Below are 17,993 nucleotides of genomic sequence, written 5' to 3'. Positions count from 1 at the left end.
ACAACTACTCTGATATTGACATTTCACCCATGGATGAAAACAAAACAAATAATACTTCAAAAAATGTTGAAACGATGTCTGCCTGTTTTGCACTTTTTGCTTGTAAGAGATAACTTAACATCTTAGAAAGCATTCATAATGTGGTCACCTTCATCACAGGCTCTTGATCCTCCAAGGCCTTTACTTGAAAAGAAAAGTTATCACGATATCATCATCAGTTAAACCAAAAGTAATAAGAGTATTACATGAAGAATGTTGGAAAATGATGACGCAGAATAAAGGAGGACACATGTACCCATTCCATCCAATCCAACCCCAAACCTCCGTCCATCCTATCTCAATCCAATTTACACTGTACAGTACTCAAAGACAGATAGGGGCAAGAATTTTATTATCAATAGTCATTGAAACTTTGACTGCATCATCATCCTTCCCTCACCCCCTCCCCCTTCTTCCACTTGCCCTTATTGCTTTCTCTGTTACCCCAGGAGAGTCCTCTGACCCAGCTGCTCCCCGCCCCCCTCCCCTACCTGGTGACCCCAGGCACCACTTGACTCAGGGATAACATGGGACCCATCCCCTGTTACTACTCCCCCGTCCTCTTCCTCCTCCTCTCCCTCCTCTTCCTCTCCCAGCCCTGCAATTCTTCATCAAGGCCCCAGGTTGTGCAGCGGGCGTCGGGGACTCAGCAGCCCCAGGCATCGGGTAATACCACGGGGTCCAGCAAGCGGGCATGCACGAGCCCGGTGGTGTGCAAACCGGGTATCCTGCTGCCAGTGTGGATGCCAATCAACCCTCCCATTGGGGAGCAGACGGGGAGGGCAGTGGTGTACTTCATTTGCCTCATGTACATGTTCCTGGGGGTGTCCATCATCGCAGATCGCTTCATGGCCTCCATAGAGGTCATCACCTCTCAGGTATCATTAAGTTGTTTCTATTTCCAGCTAAAAGTAATACGTTTTATTTGTATTGCACATGGCATTCAACCAGCTCAAGGCAACCTTTTGGGTTTCAGCAATGTCTTTTATGTCAGCAGTCACAGAGACAACCTTGGGGCTTCTTTTTTTTAAATCTTCGAGTAGCACATTTATTTAAAAACCGTAGTTCACGAGGGTCCGCAGTGGTGTAGCGGTCTAAGCATCGGCTTTGTGTCGATGCAGTTGCCCACTGGGGACTGGGGTTCGCGCCTCGGTCTCATCAGATCCGACTATGGCCGGACTCGACGAAGCAGCGATCATTGGCAACGCTGTCTTCAGGAGGGGGGTGGAGTCGGCTTGTGTTCGTCACATGAATGTGTCTCTGTGTGTGTTGGAAAAAGCAGTGGTTCGGCCTGGATTCGCCTTGTCACGGAAGTGGGGAGGCGTCTCCTTCGAGACTGCCGACCGGAGAGATGCGGTTGGCGAACGCATGCAGTACAAGGGTGGGTGTTTGAATTAAAATAGGGAGCGATTGGCCACTAAATTGGGAGAAAATCAGAAATAAATTAAAAAAAAAAAACGCAGTTCAGAAAACTATCCCAGAAGTCCACAGACAAGGTAAAGTAAAATTACTATACTTACATGTGTGTTATAAAGCAAGGCCTATACACAAATGAGCCAAAACATTATGACCACCTGTCTAATATATTGTTGGTCCTCCAAGTGCTGCCATAATAGTGCCGACCTGCCGAGGCATGGACTCTACAAGACCCCTATCTGGCACCAAAACATTAGCAGCTGATCCTTCAAGTCCTTTAAGTAAAGTAAGTGAGGTGGAGCTGCAGTGAATCAGATTTGTCCAGCACATCCCACAGATGCTCAATCAGATTGAGATCTGGAGAATTTGGAGGCCAAGACAACACCTTGAACTCTTCATCATGTTCCTCAACCCATTCCTGAACAATGTGTGAGTGTGGCAGGGCCATTATCCTGCTGAAAGAGGCCGCTGCCATCAGGGAATACCATTGCCATGAAGGGGTGTACCTGGTCTGCAACAATGTTTAGGTAGGTGGCATGTGTCAAATTGAAATCCACATGAATGGCCAGACCCAGGGTTTCCCAGCTGAAAATTTCCTTCTTCCCACAGTGGATCCTGGTGCCATCACTTCCCCAGGTAAACAGCACACACGTACACAGCCATCCACGTGATCTAAAAGAGAATGGGACTCATCAGACCAGGATACCTTCTTCCACTACTCCAAGGTCCAGTTCTGACACTCGCATGCCCATTGTAGGCGCTTTTGACAGTGGACAGGAGTCATCATGGGTACTCTGACTAGTCTGCAGCTATGCAGACCCATATGCAGCAGGGTGCGATACACTGTGTGTTGTCACACATTCCTCCTGTAACCATCATTAAAATGTTCTGTGACTTGTGCCACAGTTGACCTTCTGTCGGGTCGAACCGGACAGGATAGCCCTTGTTGTCCTCACATATTGATGAGCCTTGGGCGCCCAACACCCTGTCGCTGGTTTGTTGCTTGTCCCTCCTCGGACCACTGTCGGTAGCTGCTCACCACTGCTGACTAGGAGCACCCCACAAGCCTTGCCGTTTCAGAGATGCTCTGACCTAGTTGTCTGGCCATAATAATTTAGCCCTTGTCAAAGTCGCGCGGGTCTTTACTATTGTCCATTTCTCCTGCATCCAACATGTTGACTACAAGAGCTGATTGTTCACTTACCATCTGATCTACCCAGACCTTGACATGTGCCCTTGTTTGGAGATTATCAACATGATTCGGTTCACCTGTGAGTGGTCATAATATTTTGGCTCATCGGTATATATTTCCCAGGAGGTTTTGTGCTGTGGCAGACTAAGTGTAAAGTGAAAACAAGTCAAGTCAGGTCAGAGTTCATTTAAAGTGCATTATCACACCGAGATGTCCCAACACACTGCAACAAAAACAGCATCAATACGAGAATCAACATACTTTACAGTAAAAACGTAAACAGGCTTCAGTGGAAAGGATCTGGACGCTGACTGTGTCATTCTCTCATAGCCTTCATACTATATGACCGGAGATGAATTTGATAATGATATGTTAAAGTTAAAAAGTTACCTGATGTAACTTAGAAACAAATCTCAAAGTGCTAACCTTTCCTTTTCAACAAGTTGTGTTTTTTTTTTTTTTCATCTTGCTGGCCAAAATAATGTAATTTTCTCCTATCGCCCTTAGACGTATACTACTGCACTGGATGTATACATAGCCCTTACCTACCAGTTCTTGGCTAAGGGATGTAATGGGTTTTCTCCAACTACCAAAAAATTAGATATAATCTTTGAGGCTCTTCTGGTAACTTCTGTTATAAACTATGAACTCGATTCTTTCCTATGTTAACTCTCTCCCCTCTGTGGATGTGGACTGGATTGTTTTTGGTTTTTTTCTGTCACGGACCAAATCACAGGAATATCTCCATGTCATGTCTCTCTTGTTTATAGCCCCCAGTTTTGGGTGTGGGAGGGCGGGCTTGCGATATGGGGTAGTTTGATAGTATTTGTTCTCGGGGCCCTGTTTACCTTTTATAATGTAAATACAGGATTTGTACTGTCTTATTCACCGTTATTTTAATTTTGTATGCTTTGCATGAAGGGCGGCACGGTGGCGCAGTGGTTAGCGCGGTCGCCTCACATTAAGAAGGTCCTGGGTTCGAGCCCCGGGGTAGTCCAACCTTGGGGGTCGTCCCGGGTCATCCTCTGTGTGGAGTTTGCATGTTCTCCCCGTGTCTGCGTGGGTTTCCTCCCATAGTCCAAAAACATGTAAGTCAGGTGAATTGGCCACACCGAATTGTCGCTAGGTGTGTGTTGGCCCTGTGATGGACTGGCGGCCTGTCCAGGGTGTCTCCTGACCTGCCGCTCAATGACTGCTGGGATAGGCTCCAGCCTCCCATGATCCCGGTTGAGATAAGGGGCTTGGATAATGGATGGATGGATAGATACAGTGCTACTTGTTTTTCTAACCGTTTTGTAAGGTGTCCTTGAGTGCTCTGAAAGGTGCCCATAAATAAAATGCATTATTATTATTATTATTATTATTATTATTATTATTATCATTTTGACATTGACTGATTTGTTAACTCCAGTAAATGATGCATCGGATTGAATGAAAATTCTTCCGATAGTTGATTTGATGTAAGCATTTTTTATATAATAGATTATATTTTCAAGATAAATATGATCGCCATTATTTATGAAATTATTTATATCAAAAGTAATACAACCTGGGCATCTGGGTAGCGTGGCGGTCTATTCCGTTGCCTACCAACACAGGGATCGCCGGATCGAATCTCCGTGTTACCTCCGACTTGGTCAGGCGTCCCTACAGACACAATTGGCCGTGTCTGCAGGTGGGAAGCCGGATGTGGGTATGTGTCCTGGTCACTACACTAGTGCCTCCTCTGGTCGGTCAGGGTGCCTGTTCAGGGGGGAGGGGGAACTGGGGGGAATAGCGGGATCCTCCCATGCGCTACGTACTCCTGGTGAAACTCTTCACTAGTACAACCTATAAAAAGTGTGTCCTAACCTTTCTGTCTGCCTAGGAAAAAGAAGTTACCATCTCCAACCCAAACGGAGAGACAACAGTAACTACTGTGCGAATCTGGAATGAGACCGTGTCCAACCTGACTTTAATGGCCCTGGGCTCTTCAGCACCGGAGATCCTGCTCTCCGTCATCGAGGTACGCCCAAGCCTTCAAATCCTCTTTCACACAAAGGAGGGAAGTGGAGAGCGTTGTTTTAACGTCAATAACGCGTCTTATACAAAGTCGTCTAATAATTCCCTTGTTGGTTCCTGTCTTATTTAAAGCGTGTCACCTTTATAGCATCCCAGAATGACCAAGTCTGTAATGAAAATGTGTGTTGAATTAGTTATGCTAAGATAGGCTATAATCCATTGAATTGAATTTCTGCTACCAAATTACAGTGAATTAATTAACCGGGGGGGAAACCTGGTAGTAGACTCATGCTCCAGTCCAGCTGGCTAGACTGGTTTCTACTGGAAGTTGATTTTAGCAGTCAAGTTGTATTTCACTTAGAATTCAAAATGAATGATGAGTTTAGTTCAGAAATATAACTTTTAGTGCCTACTTTAACTAGTGTCTTTATTCATGCTCAATAATCCAAGTAAGAAAATCAAAGACAGTTGAATCAGTTCATCTGGACACAACCTCTCCCCCCATCCCTTTTCTCCCCAATTGTACTTGGCCAATTACCCCACTCTTCCGAGCCATCCTGGTCGCTGCTCCACCCCCTCTGCCGGTCCAGGGAGGGCTGCAGGCTACCACATGCCTCCTCTGATACATGTGGAGTCACCAGCTGCTTCTTTTCACCTGACAGTGAGGAGTTTCACCAGTGGGATGTAGCGTGTGGGAGGATCACGCTGGCTGGACATAATTGGGGAGAAAAAAAGGGGGGTGGGAAATCCCCCAAAAAAGAAAGAGAGCTTTTAGTTCCCATGTGGCGGCTTTGTTGATTAATTAAATTCACTTATTTATATAGGTCAGCTCATAGGTCAACTGTGATTGACCTATTGTTCACATTTACTTTCTTTTGTTACGTTTTATCTTGCCAACAGCTTGCTCATACTTTATTGTTATATAAATAATAAGTGATATTTGTAAATGTTGATTATTTCTGTATTTTTCACATGACTGTAATGCAGTGTTTTAAATTTTGTGTATTTTGCCTGAAGCAGTGGTTAGCGCTGTTGACTCACAGCAAGAAGGTCCTGGGTTTGTACCCAAGTTGTCCAACCTTGGGGGTCGTCCCAGGTCGTCCTCTGTGTGGAGTTTGCATGTTCTCCCCGTGTCTGCGTGGGCTTCCTCCGGGTGCTCCGGTTTCCTCCCACAGCCCAAAGACATGTAGGTCAGGTAAATTGGCCCTAAGTGTGAAAGTGTGTGTGTGTGTGAAAGTGTGTGTGTGTGTGTGTGTGTGTGTGTGTCTGTGTGTCAGCCCTGTGATGGCCTGGCAGCCTGCCGCCCAGTGACTGCTGGGATAGGCTCCAGCATCCCGCAACCCTGATTAGGATAAGTGGCTTGGAAAATATCCATCCATTTTTCATCCATTTTCCAAGCCACCCATCCAAATCGGGGTCGTGGGATGCTGGAGCCTATCCCAGCAGTCATTTGGCGGCAGGCGGGGAGACACCCTGGACAGGCCGCCAGGCCATCACAGCGCCAACACATACGCACACTTTCACACCTAGGGACAATTTAGTACGGCCGATTCACCTGACCTACATGTCTTAGGACTGTGAGAGGAAACCCACGCAGACACGGGGAGAACATGCAAACTCCACACAGAGGATGGCCCCCAAGGTTGGGCAACCCCGGGGTTTGAACCCAGGACCTTCTTGCTGTGAGGCGACCACGCTAACTCTGGCGCCACTGTGCCGCCTATCATAATTTCATGCTTTTTTTTAAGTATGTTATGTGTGTATGCATGTGAACAGGTCTCCCTTGCAAAAGAGGTTCTGATCTCAGCAGGACTTGGTACTCAATGGGGATAAAAAAAAAACTTTCCCTTTGGTGTCTCCATGTCAGGTGTGTGGGCATAACTTTGATGCCGGGGAGCTCGGTCCGGGCACCATCGTGGGCAGCGCGGCCTTCAACATGTTCGTGATCATCGGCGTGTGCGTTTGGGTGATCCCTGTCGGAGAGTCTCGCAAGATCAAACACCTGCGGGTGTTCTTCATCACGGCTTTCTGGAGCATCTTCGCCTACATCTGGCTCTACCTCATACTGGCTGTCATCTCACCTGGAATTGTAGAAGTGTGTGTGCGTGTGTGTGGTGTGTGAGTGTTCTTATGTCAGCGTCATTGTCTGTGTGTGAGTTCAGACCACTTTGTTGTGTAATGTGATGTGTTTCATCTGACGCACATTTTCATCCGAGCAGGTGTGTGTCACAATTGCCTGCTTACACATGCCTTGGTGTTTATTACCAGGTGTGGGAAGCCTTGGTGACCCTGCTCTACTTCCCTGTGTGTGTTGTCCTGGCTTGGATCGCCGACCGCCGTCTGCTCTTCTATAAATACATGCACAAGCGGTACCGTGCGGACAAGAGGCACGGCATCGTGGTGGAAATGGAAGGTGACCTGGCCCCCAAGGGAATTGATGTGATCCTGGACGGAAAGCACTCCGACGCCAACGCGTGTCCTGGAAACTCGTCCACCGTGACCGTCTCTGTGCAGACAGGCAACGAGCTCGACCAGAACAGAGACGAGGTGAAGTGTGGCGGTGTAGCCTCTTGTCGCTAAAGATCTGCCTGCGTGATATCATGGATCATAACACTGATTTTTTTTTTTTCCCCATGTCACTCGGTGTTTCTCTTTTCAGTTTTTGCTCATTCAGAATTCTTTTTTTTTTTGTGGCCAATTTTATTTTTTATTGAGACGTTTGCAAAAATGAAAGAGAGCTATGCCAAGCACACACCAAATGATGTTCAAAATCTGAGCAACAGAGAGCATCACACAAGTTTTTGTCCATCCTTGTGCCCAAAATATATGATGGGGAAGGACTACATGTGTCACAGCCGTGCAGTCTATGGTCATTGCATACCACACTATAAAAGCCAAGAAAGGGTCGGGCCGAAAATAGTAATCACATTTAACCTTTCATGTCTAAAATTGCGCTGACACTATATATTAAACCATTCAGCAGCACTTTGTGATTTTTATACCTTTGTCCATAACTATTTCTAATTGTCTCAAGAACTGTGAGGGAGTGGTCTAGTCCTCGTTTATGTTCATGACATTAATATGATATTAATATTCATATTCTTTGAGTGGCAGCACGGTGGCGCAGTGGTTAGCGCAGTCGCCTCACAGCAAGAAGGTCCTGGGTTCGAACCCCGGGGTTGTCCAACCTTGGGGGTCATCCCAGGTCGTCCTCTGTGTGGAGTTTGTATGTTCTCCCCGTGTCTGTGGGTTTCCTCCTACAGTCCAAAGACATGTAGGTCAGGTGAATCGGCCATGCTAAATTGTCCCTAGGCGTGAATGTGTCGGCCCTGTGTGATGGCCTGGTAGCCTGTCCAGGGTGTCTCCCTGCCTGCCAGCCAATGAGTGCTGGGGTAGGCTCCAGCATCCCGTGGCTGATTTGACTGGCTGCATATAAATGACTTTGTCTGTCGACATGATCAAAATAAAGATCAGCTGAGATGAGCTGAACAGGGGGAGCTCTTAAAAAGAGAAAAGTAGGGGCGTCCAGGTAGCGTAGCGGTCTATTCCGTTGCCTACCAACACGGGGATCGCCGATTCGAATCCCCATGTTACCTCCGGCTTGGTCGGGCGTCCCTACAGAGACAATTGGTCGTGTTTGCGGGTGGGAAGCCGGATGTGGGTATGTGTCCTGGTCGGTGCACTAGTGCTTCCTCTGGTTGCTGGGGGGAATAGTGTGATCCTCCTATGTGCTACGTCCCCCTGGTGAAGCTCCTCACTGTCAGGTGAAAAGAAGCGGCTGGCAACTCCACATGTATCGGAGGAGGCATGTGGTAGTCTGCAGCCCTCCCCGGATTGGCAGAGGGGGTGGAGCAGCAACCGGGACAGCTCGGGAAGAGTGGGGTAATTGGACGGGTACAACTGGGGAGAAAAGGGGGGGGGAATCCCCTCCCCCCAAAAAAAGAAAACTAGGAAAGCTAAATTCTACCTTTTACATTTTTTTTCAGTTGAAAGAGACGGTACAAAATACATGACAAAATAATTATTACTGTTTATTTAATGTACTGCAGTTTTGGTCAGACATTAAGATAAAACCAATCTGATACTCTTGCTGTAGTCCCATACTAGTTTGAGTGGATTGTCGGTGATGGGTGCATGCAGATTTCCTTATGACCTGGAAAATTCATCTTGGACTTGGAAAAAACTAGCTGAAATGCTTGATGTGTGTGCCTGGCATTAGGGCTGAGGAGACAAGCTCGTGCAGGACTCAAACATGCCATTCAAGGGCAACTGTGCCTAACTAATGCCAAGTACACAATAAAAGATTTGCAAAATCCTAGAAATGGAGAGCATCACATATTTTACCGCTTCTTTTGTTAAAAAAAAAAAGAGTCAGGGATTGAACTGCTACACCATCTCTAGGCAAGTGGTATCAACTCAAAACCGATGGGTTTCCATTGTTTTTGTTTCTCGGTCAGGTGGTTCGCATCCTGAAAGACCTGAAGGAGAAGCACCCTGACAAAGACCTGGAGCAGCTGATTGAGATGGCCAACTACTCGGCGCTAGTTCAGCAGAGGAAGAGCCGCGCCTTCTACCGCATCCAGGCAACGCGCTTGATGATCGGCGCCGGCAACGTGTTGAAGAAACACGCCGCTGAGCACGCACGGCGCTCTACCACCAACGGGGCCCAAGAGGATGACAGCGCCACCTGTTCCCACATTTCCTTTGAATGTGCCCAGTACCAGTGCACAGAGAACTGTGGCACTCTGAGTCTGGGGGTGATCTGTGAGGGGGGCACGGGCCAGAACACATTCTACGTGGACTACCAAACAGAAAACGGGTCTGCTAATGCTGGCGCTGACTATGAATTTGCTGAGGGAACCCTGGTGTTTAAACCTGGGGAGAACCGCAAGGAGATAAAGGTGAGAGGAGGAAGAGGGAAAGGGAAATCCTGGAGTCGTTTTTAAATTCACTGCAAAAATGCCATGTCAAAACTGAGCATATTCAGTAAGAAAATCCACAAAACAGGCAAAATAATCTTCCAGTCAAGTAAAATATTCAAATTAGGTCAATATTCTCAAATCATGATTAAAAAAAGAAAGAAGCATCTTACATAGTTCTATGAGTAAAAATAATCTTGAAACAAGATGTTTGATCTTTAAATTGTAAGATTTGTTCAGATTTACCATTTTTACAGTTTTTAGCATCATTTAAGGACTATGATAATAATAATGATGTTATTTGTATATCACCTTTCACTGTCGGAGACAATGTCAAAGTGCTTCACTGCAGTAAAACACAACCAGACAGGGAAAACACTACATGGTTAAATGAAAAGCTTCTGAATAAAAGCGTCTTAAGGCCTTGAAGATGAGAGATCCTGCACTGTTGTTTTCAAAGCATTTTCTCTGCAAACTTTAAATAAGGACAGTCTGAATCAGATTTACCAGAATGATGTCTACAAATAATTTGAATAAAGTCATTAAGGAAATAGAAGTTAAAAAGAACCTCAGATAAAAGGGGCTGAATTAAGTAGGGGAAAAAAGCAATTGATGCGAATGAGTAGGGATTTTTATTTTGTCATTTTGTGCATTTACACAAGTTCCGAGAATTAGCTGCATGCTAATGACATGCTTCATATAACATTTTATACATTGGTCTACAGATAAATGCTTTAACAGCAGTGTTGAATCACACTGGGCTTAAATTTAGGAAAGAAAATTACTGTGCCTGTAACTTAATGTTATTGCACTTATGGAGATTATGAATTAGCGTTAACAGACTGTAAACATGAGGTTGGGCTGTAACGACGGGTGCAAACACTGGCAAAAGAGACTCAATTGCACAACTTGGAGACAGAATCTTAATCAAAACAGTCTACTTGCAAAAAGGGTCAGTACATAGGTAGTCAATCAGAACAGTACAATAAATACCGGTGTAACAGCCCGGGGCGGGGGGGGGGGTAATCTGGACTAGAGGGGTATAGTCTGCCATAGCCCAAAATATAAACCAGCCTGGGGTATATTTTAGGCTAGGCCAGACTTATACCCTGGTAGAGTTTGGCGGGGGGTTAATCTGGCCTGCTACACCGGCAAGGAGAAGACAAAGGCACGGTCCATGTTAAACAAAGCAGAAAAAAATTTTCAAAAACAAACAAATAAGACACTAACAAAAAAAGGCTGGATCGCTTGACACTGGGTAAAAAGACAAACTGGCTCAGAGAGGAGAACATACTGACTAAATACACTAGAGAGTAAATGAGGGAATGGGGAACAGATGTGGAATATACTGGGTTGGCAGATGGCAAGAACTGAAATGACAAGACAGGCAAGTACTTCAAAATAAAACAAGAAACAATGAATGAATAACATGAAACAACAAGAAACACAACCTAGGGAGCAGGGCAGGGTGTTGCAGTACCTCCCCCTCTAGGGATGTACCTGATGTGCCAGGCTGGTCATTTGCGCTTCTGGTGTGGGTAGATGGCAGCGCGAATTCACGTTTGCAGCGGCCTCACCCAGTACCGTCCATGCTGTGTCTTTGTCCAGGTCTGCATCTAAGTTTGTGTCTTCGTTTGTTGGCTGGGAAGCTGGCACTGGATCGGCTGGGAGAGCTTGGTCTGCTGCATCCTGTGGGCCCAGGGACCATGGCCCTGCCTGGAGCTGCGCCCGAAGAGGCAACACCGAGGGCAGTCTGACAGGACGCGGAAGCAGGGCAGGCTAAGCTAACTGCTAGCCCATGCAGACCGGCAGTTCCGATAACACCGAGGGCGGTCTGGCAGCGGCCTTGCCTCGCTTTACTGTATTTTTAGTGTCGTCGTGTGGAGTGCGGGGAGGTGTGTTGAAGGTGTTTGGCTGGGAGAGCTAGTGTTGGATCGGTTGAGGTAGCCTGGTCTGCTGCGCCCGAAGAGGAAACACTAGGGCGGTCTGACAGGACACGGAAGCAGGGCAAGCTAAGCTAACTGCTAGCCCATGCAGACTGGTAGTTCTGACAGTTATCCTGGCTGATGTTTGTTTTCTTGGACAGTGATTTTTTTTATTTTATTTTTTTAGTTTTGATATATGTTAGTTTGGATATATGTGTTCTTGTAGTTTTTGGATATGTATTTTTGTCTTTGTGTTGCACTTCTGTGGGCTGGCGGAAACGATATTTCATAATGACAAAAAAAATGTTACTGATTCCTGGTCACGATGGCGGTGGTGGAAGTCCCGACTCCCAGATGAGGTTTGGATCCACAATATTGCTGGTGGACACCCATGATCTCTCCTCAGGACCATACCCCTCGCAATCCCAACAGGTACTGACGTCCAAGACAAGGAACCGCCAAGAGGTGCTTGATGGTATAGACTGGTCCTCCATTGATGAACCAGAGGGGATGGTGGGACCCTGGAGGTAGGGACCAAGGGATTCTCCTTCACAGGTTTGATTTGGGCCACATAGAATAGGGGGTGAATCCTCATGGATCTGGGGAGTCTTGAGTCACACAGCCACTGGATTGACCACTTTGGAAACAGGAAAGAGACCCACAAACTTGGGCGCCAGCTTGCGGTATTCCAGATTCAGGGGAAGGTCTCTCAGGCAGACAGCTATACTCTCTGCCCAAGCCGGGGCAGAGGTTTGCTGGTGGCCAGTCATCCTCTTGTAACGGGCCAAGTTTCTAAGAAGTACCTGGCAGGCCTGTCTGATGACCATATGGACATTGAAAGGGATGGAGACCAACAGCAGAGATAGGCAAAGTGTTGTGTGTGTAGTCTACCCAGATAAGGTGTTTGCGCCAGATGGCCACATTTTGGGAGAAGAGACAGTGCAGACCGGTCGGTGTCCAGCTCTTGGTTAAGCCACTTGGTCTGATCGTTAGACTGGGGGTGGTACGCGGAGGAGAGGCTGACGATGACAATGAAAAGAGAACAGAAAGCCCTCCAGAACTGAGAGATAAACTGTGGCCCCCAGTCTGACCCCACATCCCTAGGGAATCCATGCAAATGGAAAACATAGGGACAATACTACCTTTGCTGTCTCCTTGGCGGAAGGCAACTTAGGCAGAGGAATGAAGTGAACCATTTTGGAGAATCTGTCCACCACTTTTAGAATGGTGGTGTTACCTTCAGAGGGGTGTAACCCTGTGACAAAGTCCAAGGAGATGTCAGACCAGGGGCGATGGGGCACAGGCAGTGGGCACAGGAGACCAGGAGGTGAGCGTCGGGAGACCTTGTTCCGGGAGCAAATAGGACAGTTGGCTAAATATTCCTCAACCTCTCTCTCCATGGGCGGCCACCACACATGTTGTTTAATGAACAAGAGAGTCCGCTATACTCTGGGGTAACGGGAGAGAATGGAGGTGTGAGCCCAATGCATAACCTGGGAATGATGATAGGCAGGAACAAACAACAGGTTTGGGAGACAGCCATCTGGTACTTGGGCATTAGCATTTGCCGATCTGACCCTTTCCTCAATGCCCCAAGTGACTTCCCCGACCACACAGGGAGAGGGCAGGATGTTGGTGGAAGGCTTTAGAGCTGAGTTAGGGTCAAACTGGCGAGACAGGGCATTGGGTTTAGTGTTCTTTAGTGGTCTCCCTATTAAAGGTTTTTTTTTTTAGTTTTTTTTTTTTTAGGGAGTTGTTCCTTATCCGATGAGAGGGTTTAAGGACAGGATGTTGTGTTGCTGTTAAGCCCACTGAGGCTAATTTGTGATATTGGGCTATACAAATAAAATTGATTTGATTTGATTTTTGATTTCTTGGACCCGGGACGGTAAGACAGGGAGAAATTAAATCTATTAAAGAAAAGTGACCAGCTGGCTTGTCTGGCGTTAAGCCATTTGGTGGACCGGATGTACTTATGGTCAGCCCATACCAGGAAAAGATGCTCTGCTCCCTCCAATCAGTGGTAGCACCCTTCCAGTGCCACCTTGATGGCAAGCAGCTCCCTGTTCTCCATGTCATCATTTATTTTTGTGGGAGAGAGTTTCTGGGAAGGAATGCGCAAGGATGAATTTTATCCCCTTGTGACCGCTGGGAAAGAACTGCCCCGATGCCCACATCTGAGGCATCGACTCCCACAGTAAAGTGTTGATGGGAAGCTCTCCCTCAACCTTGGGAAAGCCTGTTCAAAAACACCAGGAAAACCAGACACTAGAAAAACAGGTTGGATCGCTTGGCACTGAGAAAGGGGAACACACAGACTAAATACACTATGGAGTAAATGAGGGAATGGGGAACAGGTGTGGACTATACAGGGTTGGTTGATGGCAAAACCAGGGGCAGGAACTGAAATGACAAGACAGGTGAGTACTTCAAAGTAAAACAGGAAACACAAATGCCAATGAGACAGGGGAGTACTTCATCATAAACGAGGAAACAGTGAATGAATAACATGAAACGATGAAAGACAATGTAGGGAGCAGGGTGGGATGTCACATAGGCTTAGATTATTATCCCCCCCTTTTCTCCCCAATTGTACCCAGCTAATTACTCCACTCTTCCAAGCCACCCTGGTTGCTGCTCCGGAGACCCCCTCTGCCGATCCGGGGAAGGCTGCAGACTACCCCGTCTCTTGCGATACATGTGGAATTGCCAGCTGCTTCTTTTCACCAGACAGTGAGCCGTTTCACCAGGGGACATAGCACGTGGGAAGACCATGCTATTCCCCCCAGTTCCCCCTCCCCCCCTGAACAGGTGCCCCGACCGACCAGAGGAGGCGCTAGTGCAGCGATCAGGACACATACCCAGGACACATTAACAACCATTAACACCTTGGTCATCATTAAAAAAGGCCCAACAGCGGCTCCATCCCCTCCGGAGACTTACAAGGGCAAGCCTCCCCATTCCAGCCCTTGCCACCTTCTACAGGGGCACCATTGAAGGCATTCTAACCTATGGTCTCACTTCCTGGTTCGGTAACTGCAAAGCGACCAAAAAACACCAGTTGAACAGGAAGTGAAGACAGCTAGCCAGATCATTTGTGCCCCTCTCCCCTTCCTGTTGGCGATTTACCATCACCGCTGTGTTCACAGAGCCTCCAGCATCATTAAGGATCTCCACCATCCTTCTCACAACCGGTTTTCCCTCCTGTCGTCCGGGAAGAGGTACAGGAGCATCTGTGCTAAATCCAGCAGAATGCTAAATAGCTTCTACCCACAGGCAGTCAGGATTATTAATGAACTTTGCCCCCCCCCCGGTCATGCCCATCCACCTACCCTCTAATCCCCCTCCCCTCCATCACTGCTGGTCACTCGTTAACAGACAATGGCTGTCAACATTTAAACTGAAATGGCACTTTAATGGACTGTATTGGACTTGAATGGACTGTGTTGTTAATTGTGCTTTTTTGTTTTGATCCCTCCATTTTTATGTTTTTAGTGGTATCATTTTTAGGGAACTTTTGGATGTGTATTTTTGTCTTCTCCGTTGCACTGCTGTGGGCTGGGAGAAACGGCATTTCGTTTTTATTTAATTGCGCAGGTACATAGTGAAAATTACAATAACTAAATCTTGAATCTTGAATACCCACATCCGGCTTCCCTCCCGCAGACACGGCCAATTGTGTCTGTAGAGATGCCTGACCAAGCTGGAGGTAACATGGGGATTCGAACCGGAGATCCCTGTGTTGGTAGGCAATGGAATAGACCGCTACACTACTCGGCCGCCTATAGGCTTGGATTATTGAAATAGTTTAATAATTTGCTGACAATGGCAGCTGAATCTGTCTAACTGTATAGCCACAAGCAATCAAACTATTAGCTTGCAAGGAAATGAAGCCACAAAACTGATTATTCTTGTTTATGAGGTGACTCAACCATCAATGAAGGTTCTCTCAAAACAATAAAGTAGCAGTACTGAACCAGCACGGGATGTTTTACAGTTGATTGTGTCAGGCATCAGTTCATCTCAGTTGCTCCTATACATCAGAAAATGTGGTCTGGCTTCAAGCATCAACCACTTTCAAGTGGGTTTAATTGCAGGTTTCTGCAATCCTGCAAAAACAAAATGACCTACTGCTCTTTGCTAACTAGGTGGGCATCTTGGACGATGACATCTTTGAGGAGGACGAGCACTTCTTTGTGCGCCTTCAGAACCTGAGGTTGGAGGAAGGCAGCGGTGAGATCGGGACAGGAACACCGCCCAAGGGCCGGCTGGTGGAGCCAGTGGTTGCCATGGTGACTATTTTTGACGATGACCATGCTGGCATCTTCACATTTGGCCAAAAGGTGCTCCGGGTGAGTGAGAGCTCCGGCACAGTGGTGGTGACGGTGGTGAGGAATTCAGGTTCCAGGGGAGTGGTCGCTGTGCCTTACCATACAGAAGATGGCAGTGCCCGTGCAGGGGTGGACTATGAGGAGACTAGAGGAGAGCTGGAATTCACCAACGAACAGACCAGGTGAGGCAACACCAAGGGAAAGATCAGAGAATTAGTCTTTTATCAGCTGCAAATTTAAAGCTGCTATGGAGAGTTTTTCACTGATTATTTATCAGTCTCAAGTTAACTTTTATGCCTCTATATGAAGGACAAAATCAAATCTGACCATCAGTGAGAACATTAGATATCGCTATGTAATGATTCCAAATACTTGTCTTTGGGTCGGATTGCCCTTGAAATCCTGATGAAACGATTTACGGCACAGATTGGACACATAGCCTCTATTAGAGTTATATCACCACATCTCTTAGTCTTCCGTTGAAAACAAATACCAGAGGGTGAATGTAGATCTTTATGGCACGAGTCAATGCTTTTGAAAAATGAAGTTCATCCACAAAACATTAAACTTGACAAGTTTATTTGTATAGGCCAAAATCACAAGGTGGTCCCAAAGGGTTTTACAGTCAGTACAATATACGACATACAACAACCTCTATCTATCCTTGGGCTCTAAACCTGGATGAGGAAAACCTCCACAAAAAAACATGGGAGGAACCTCAGGAAGAGCAATAGAGAACTATGATCATTGAAGCACCCAGAGAGGCAAGTTTTGAAAAACTACTAAAAAAAAACAATAACGATAACCCTAACATTTATCATCTTGACCCGGACATCCATGATGGGGATGTAATTTAGATTTTTAGATTTTTACTTGACTGTTACATGTCTTATATGTTTTGTTGTGTGTGGACCCCAGGAAGAGTAGCTGCTACCTTAGTGGAAGCTAGTGGGGATCCAAATAAAAGAATAAAGAGGTGGGATCTCTCTTCCAGTACGTACAGACATGCAATAGGTGTCAAATACATAAAATACACAAAAATAACAGAATTATAATATAACATCATAGATAACACAGAGCAAGGTAGTAAAATACATAAAATTAATACATAAAATTCAGCAAATTTAAATGTGCTGGGTAAGGAAATTGTAAAGAGAGTGCAAGGCAAAATTAGTGACTGTGACCATCCAAGACAATGACGGGAAGCCCACAGATGCAGTCAGGAGCCGGCAGCAGGACCCTGCACCACAAAACCAGCTCTGCTCAGTGGAACTCTGCAGAGAGACCAGACTTCACATGCACACAAGAGGCGAGGTAGACTTCACCACAGCATTCACGCACACAGAGAAAGAATAGAAGTGATGAGGGTGATGCAGAAGTTGTCACAGCTAACACAAATAGTATAAAAAAAATTTTTACAAGTACAACGCAAACAATAGCAGAAATCTCCAGAAGGGTGGGACTGTGACCAAGGGAAAACCGGAAGCATCAAAGACAGGCTCTGAAGTCATCAGGCAATCGAAAGAGAGAGAGAGAGAGAGAGAGACGATCCATAAAGTAAGAAAATTTGTCCTGGAAGCGAGAAGGAGAGAGGGGGACAGGCAGACAACATTGGGCACACATGCTCAGAGATACAAACAACATTAAGAAAGTATAGGAACATTCTCGTTGGCAAGACAAAACCAGGAGATTACTACTAAGACCTACACTTATGAATACATTGAGACCCTCCCAAAAGAGGATAGTTGTGACAAAGCTCAGAAGGAAGTCAAACCATCAAAGAAGTAGGCTGTCCGGGTGGCGTAGCGGTCTATTCCATTGCCTACCAACACGGGGATCACCAGTTCGACTCCCCGTGTTACCTCCGGCTTGGTCGGGTGTCCCTACAAACACAATTGGCCGTGTCTGTGGGTGGGAAGCCGGATGTGGGTATGTGTTCTGGTCGCTGCACTAGTGCCTCCTCTGGTCAGTCAGGGCCCCTTTTCGGGGGGAGGAGGGAGAACTGGGGGGGAATAGCGTGATCCTCCCATGTGCTACGTCCCCCTGGTGAAACTCCTCAGTCGGGTGAAAAGAAGTGGCTGGCGACTCCACGTGTATCGGAGGAGACGTAGTCTGCAGCCCTCCCCGGATCGGCAGAGGGGGTGGAGCAGCGACCGGGACAGCTCAGAAC

General features: G+C 46.7%; 1 protein-coding gene across 8 annotated transcripts in view; it reads left to right on the top strand.

The window, feature by feature from the left end:
* The first annotated feature begins 566 nt into the window (after nucleotides 1-566).
* The window catches only part of slc8a2a (solute carrier family 8 member 2a), a 30,683-nt gene continuing 13,256 nt past the window's right edge, over nucleotides 567-17,993 (top strand). For 7 of the 8 annotated variants that reach the window (XM_056284481.1, XM_056284484.1, XM_056284479.1 and 4 more), the window contains exons 1-6: nucleotides 768-917; nucleotides 4,515-4,652; nucleotides 6,516-6,743; nucleotides 6,917-7,195; nucleotides 9,106-9,549; nucleotides 15,641-16,005. In XM_056284481.1, coding sequence (XP_056140456.1) covers nucleotides 783-917; nucleotides 4,515-4,652; nucleotides 6,516-6,743; nucleotides 6,917-7,195; nucleotides 9,106-9,549; nucleotides 15,641-16,005 — 1,589 coding nt within the window. In that variant the 5' untranslated portion in view covers nucleotides 768-782. Of the gene's footprint in view, nucleotides 918-4,514; nucleotides 4,653-6,515; nucleotides 6,744-6,916; nucleotides 7,196-9,105; nucleotides 9,550-15,640; nucleotides 16,006-17,993 lie in introns of all 8 variants that reach the window. The other variant, XM_056284477.1, reaches the window with a different exon arrangement.

Source organism: Lampris incognitus, chromosome 8 (assembly GCF_029633865.1).
Source record: "Lampris incognitus isolate fLamInc1 chromosome 8, fLamInc1.hap2, whole genome shotgun sequence".
Lineage (NCBI taxonomy): Eukaryota > Metazoa > Chordata > Actinopteri > Lampriformes > Lampridae > Lampris > Lampris incognitus.
This window is presented reverse-complemented; position numbering and strand designations above follow the sequence as displayed.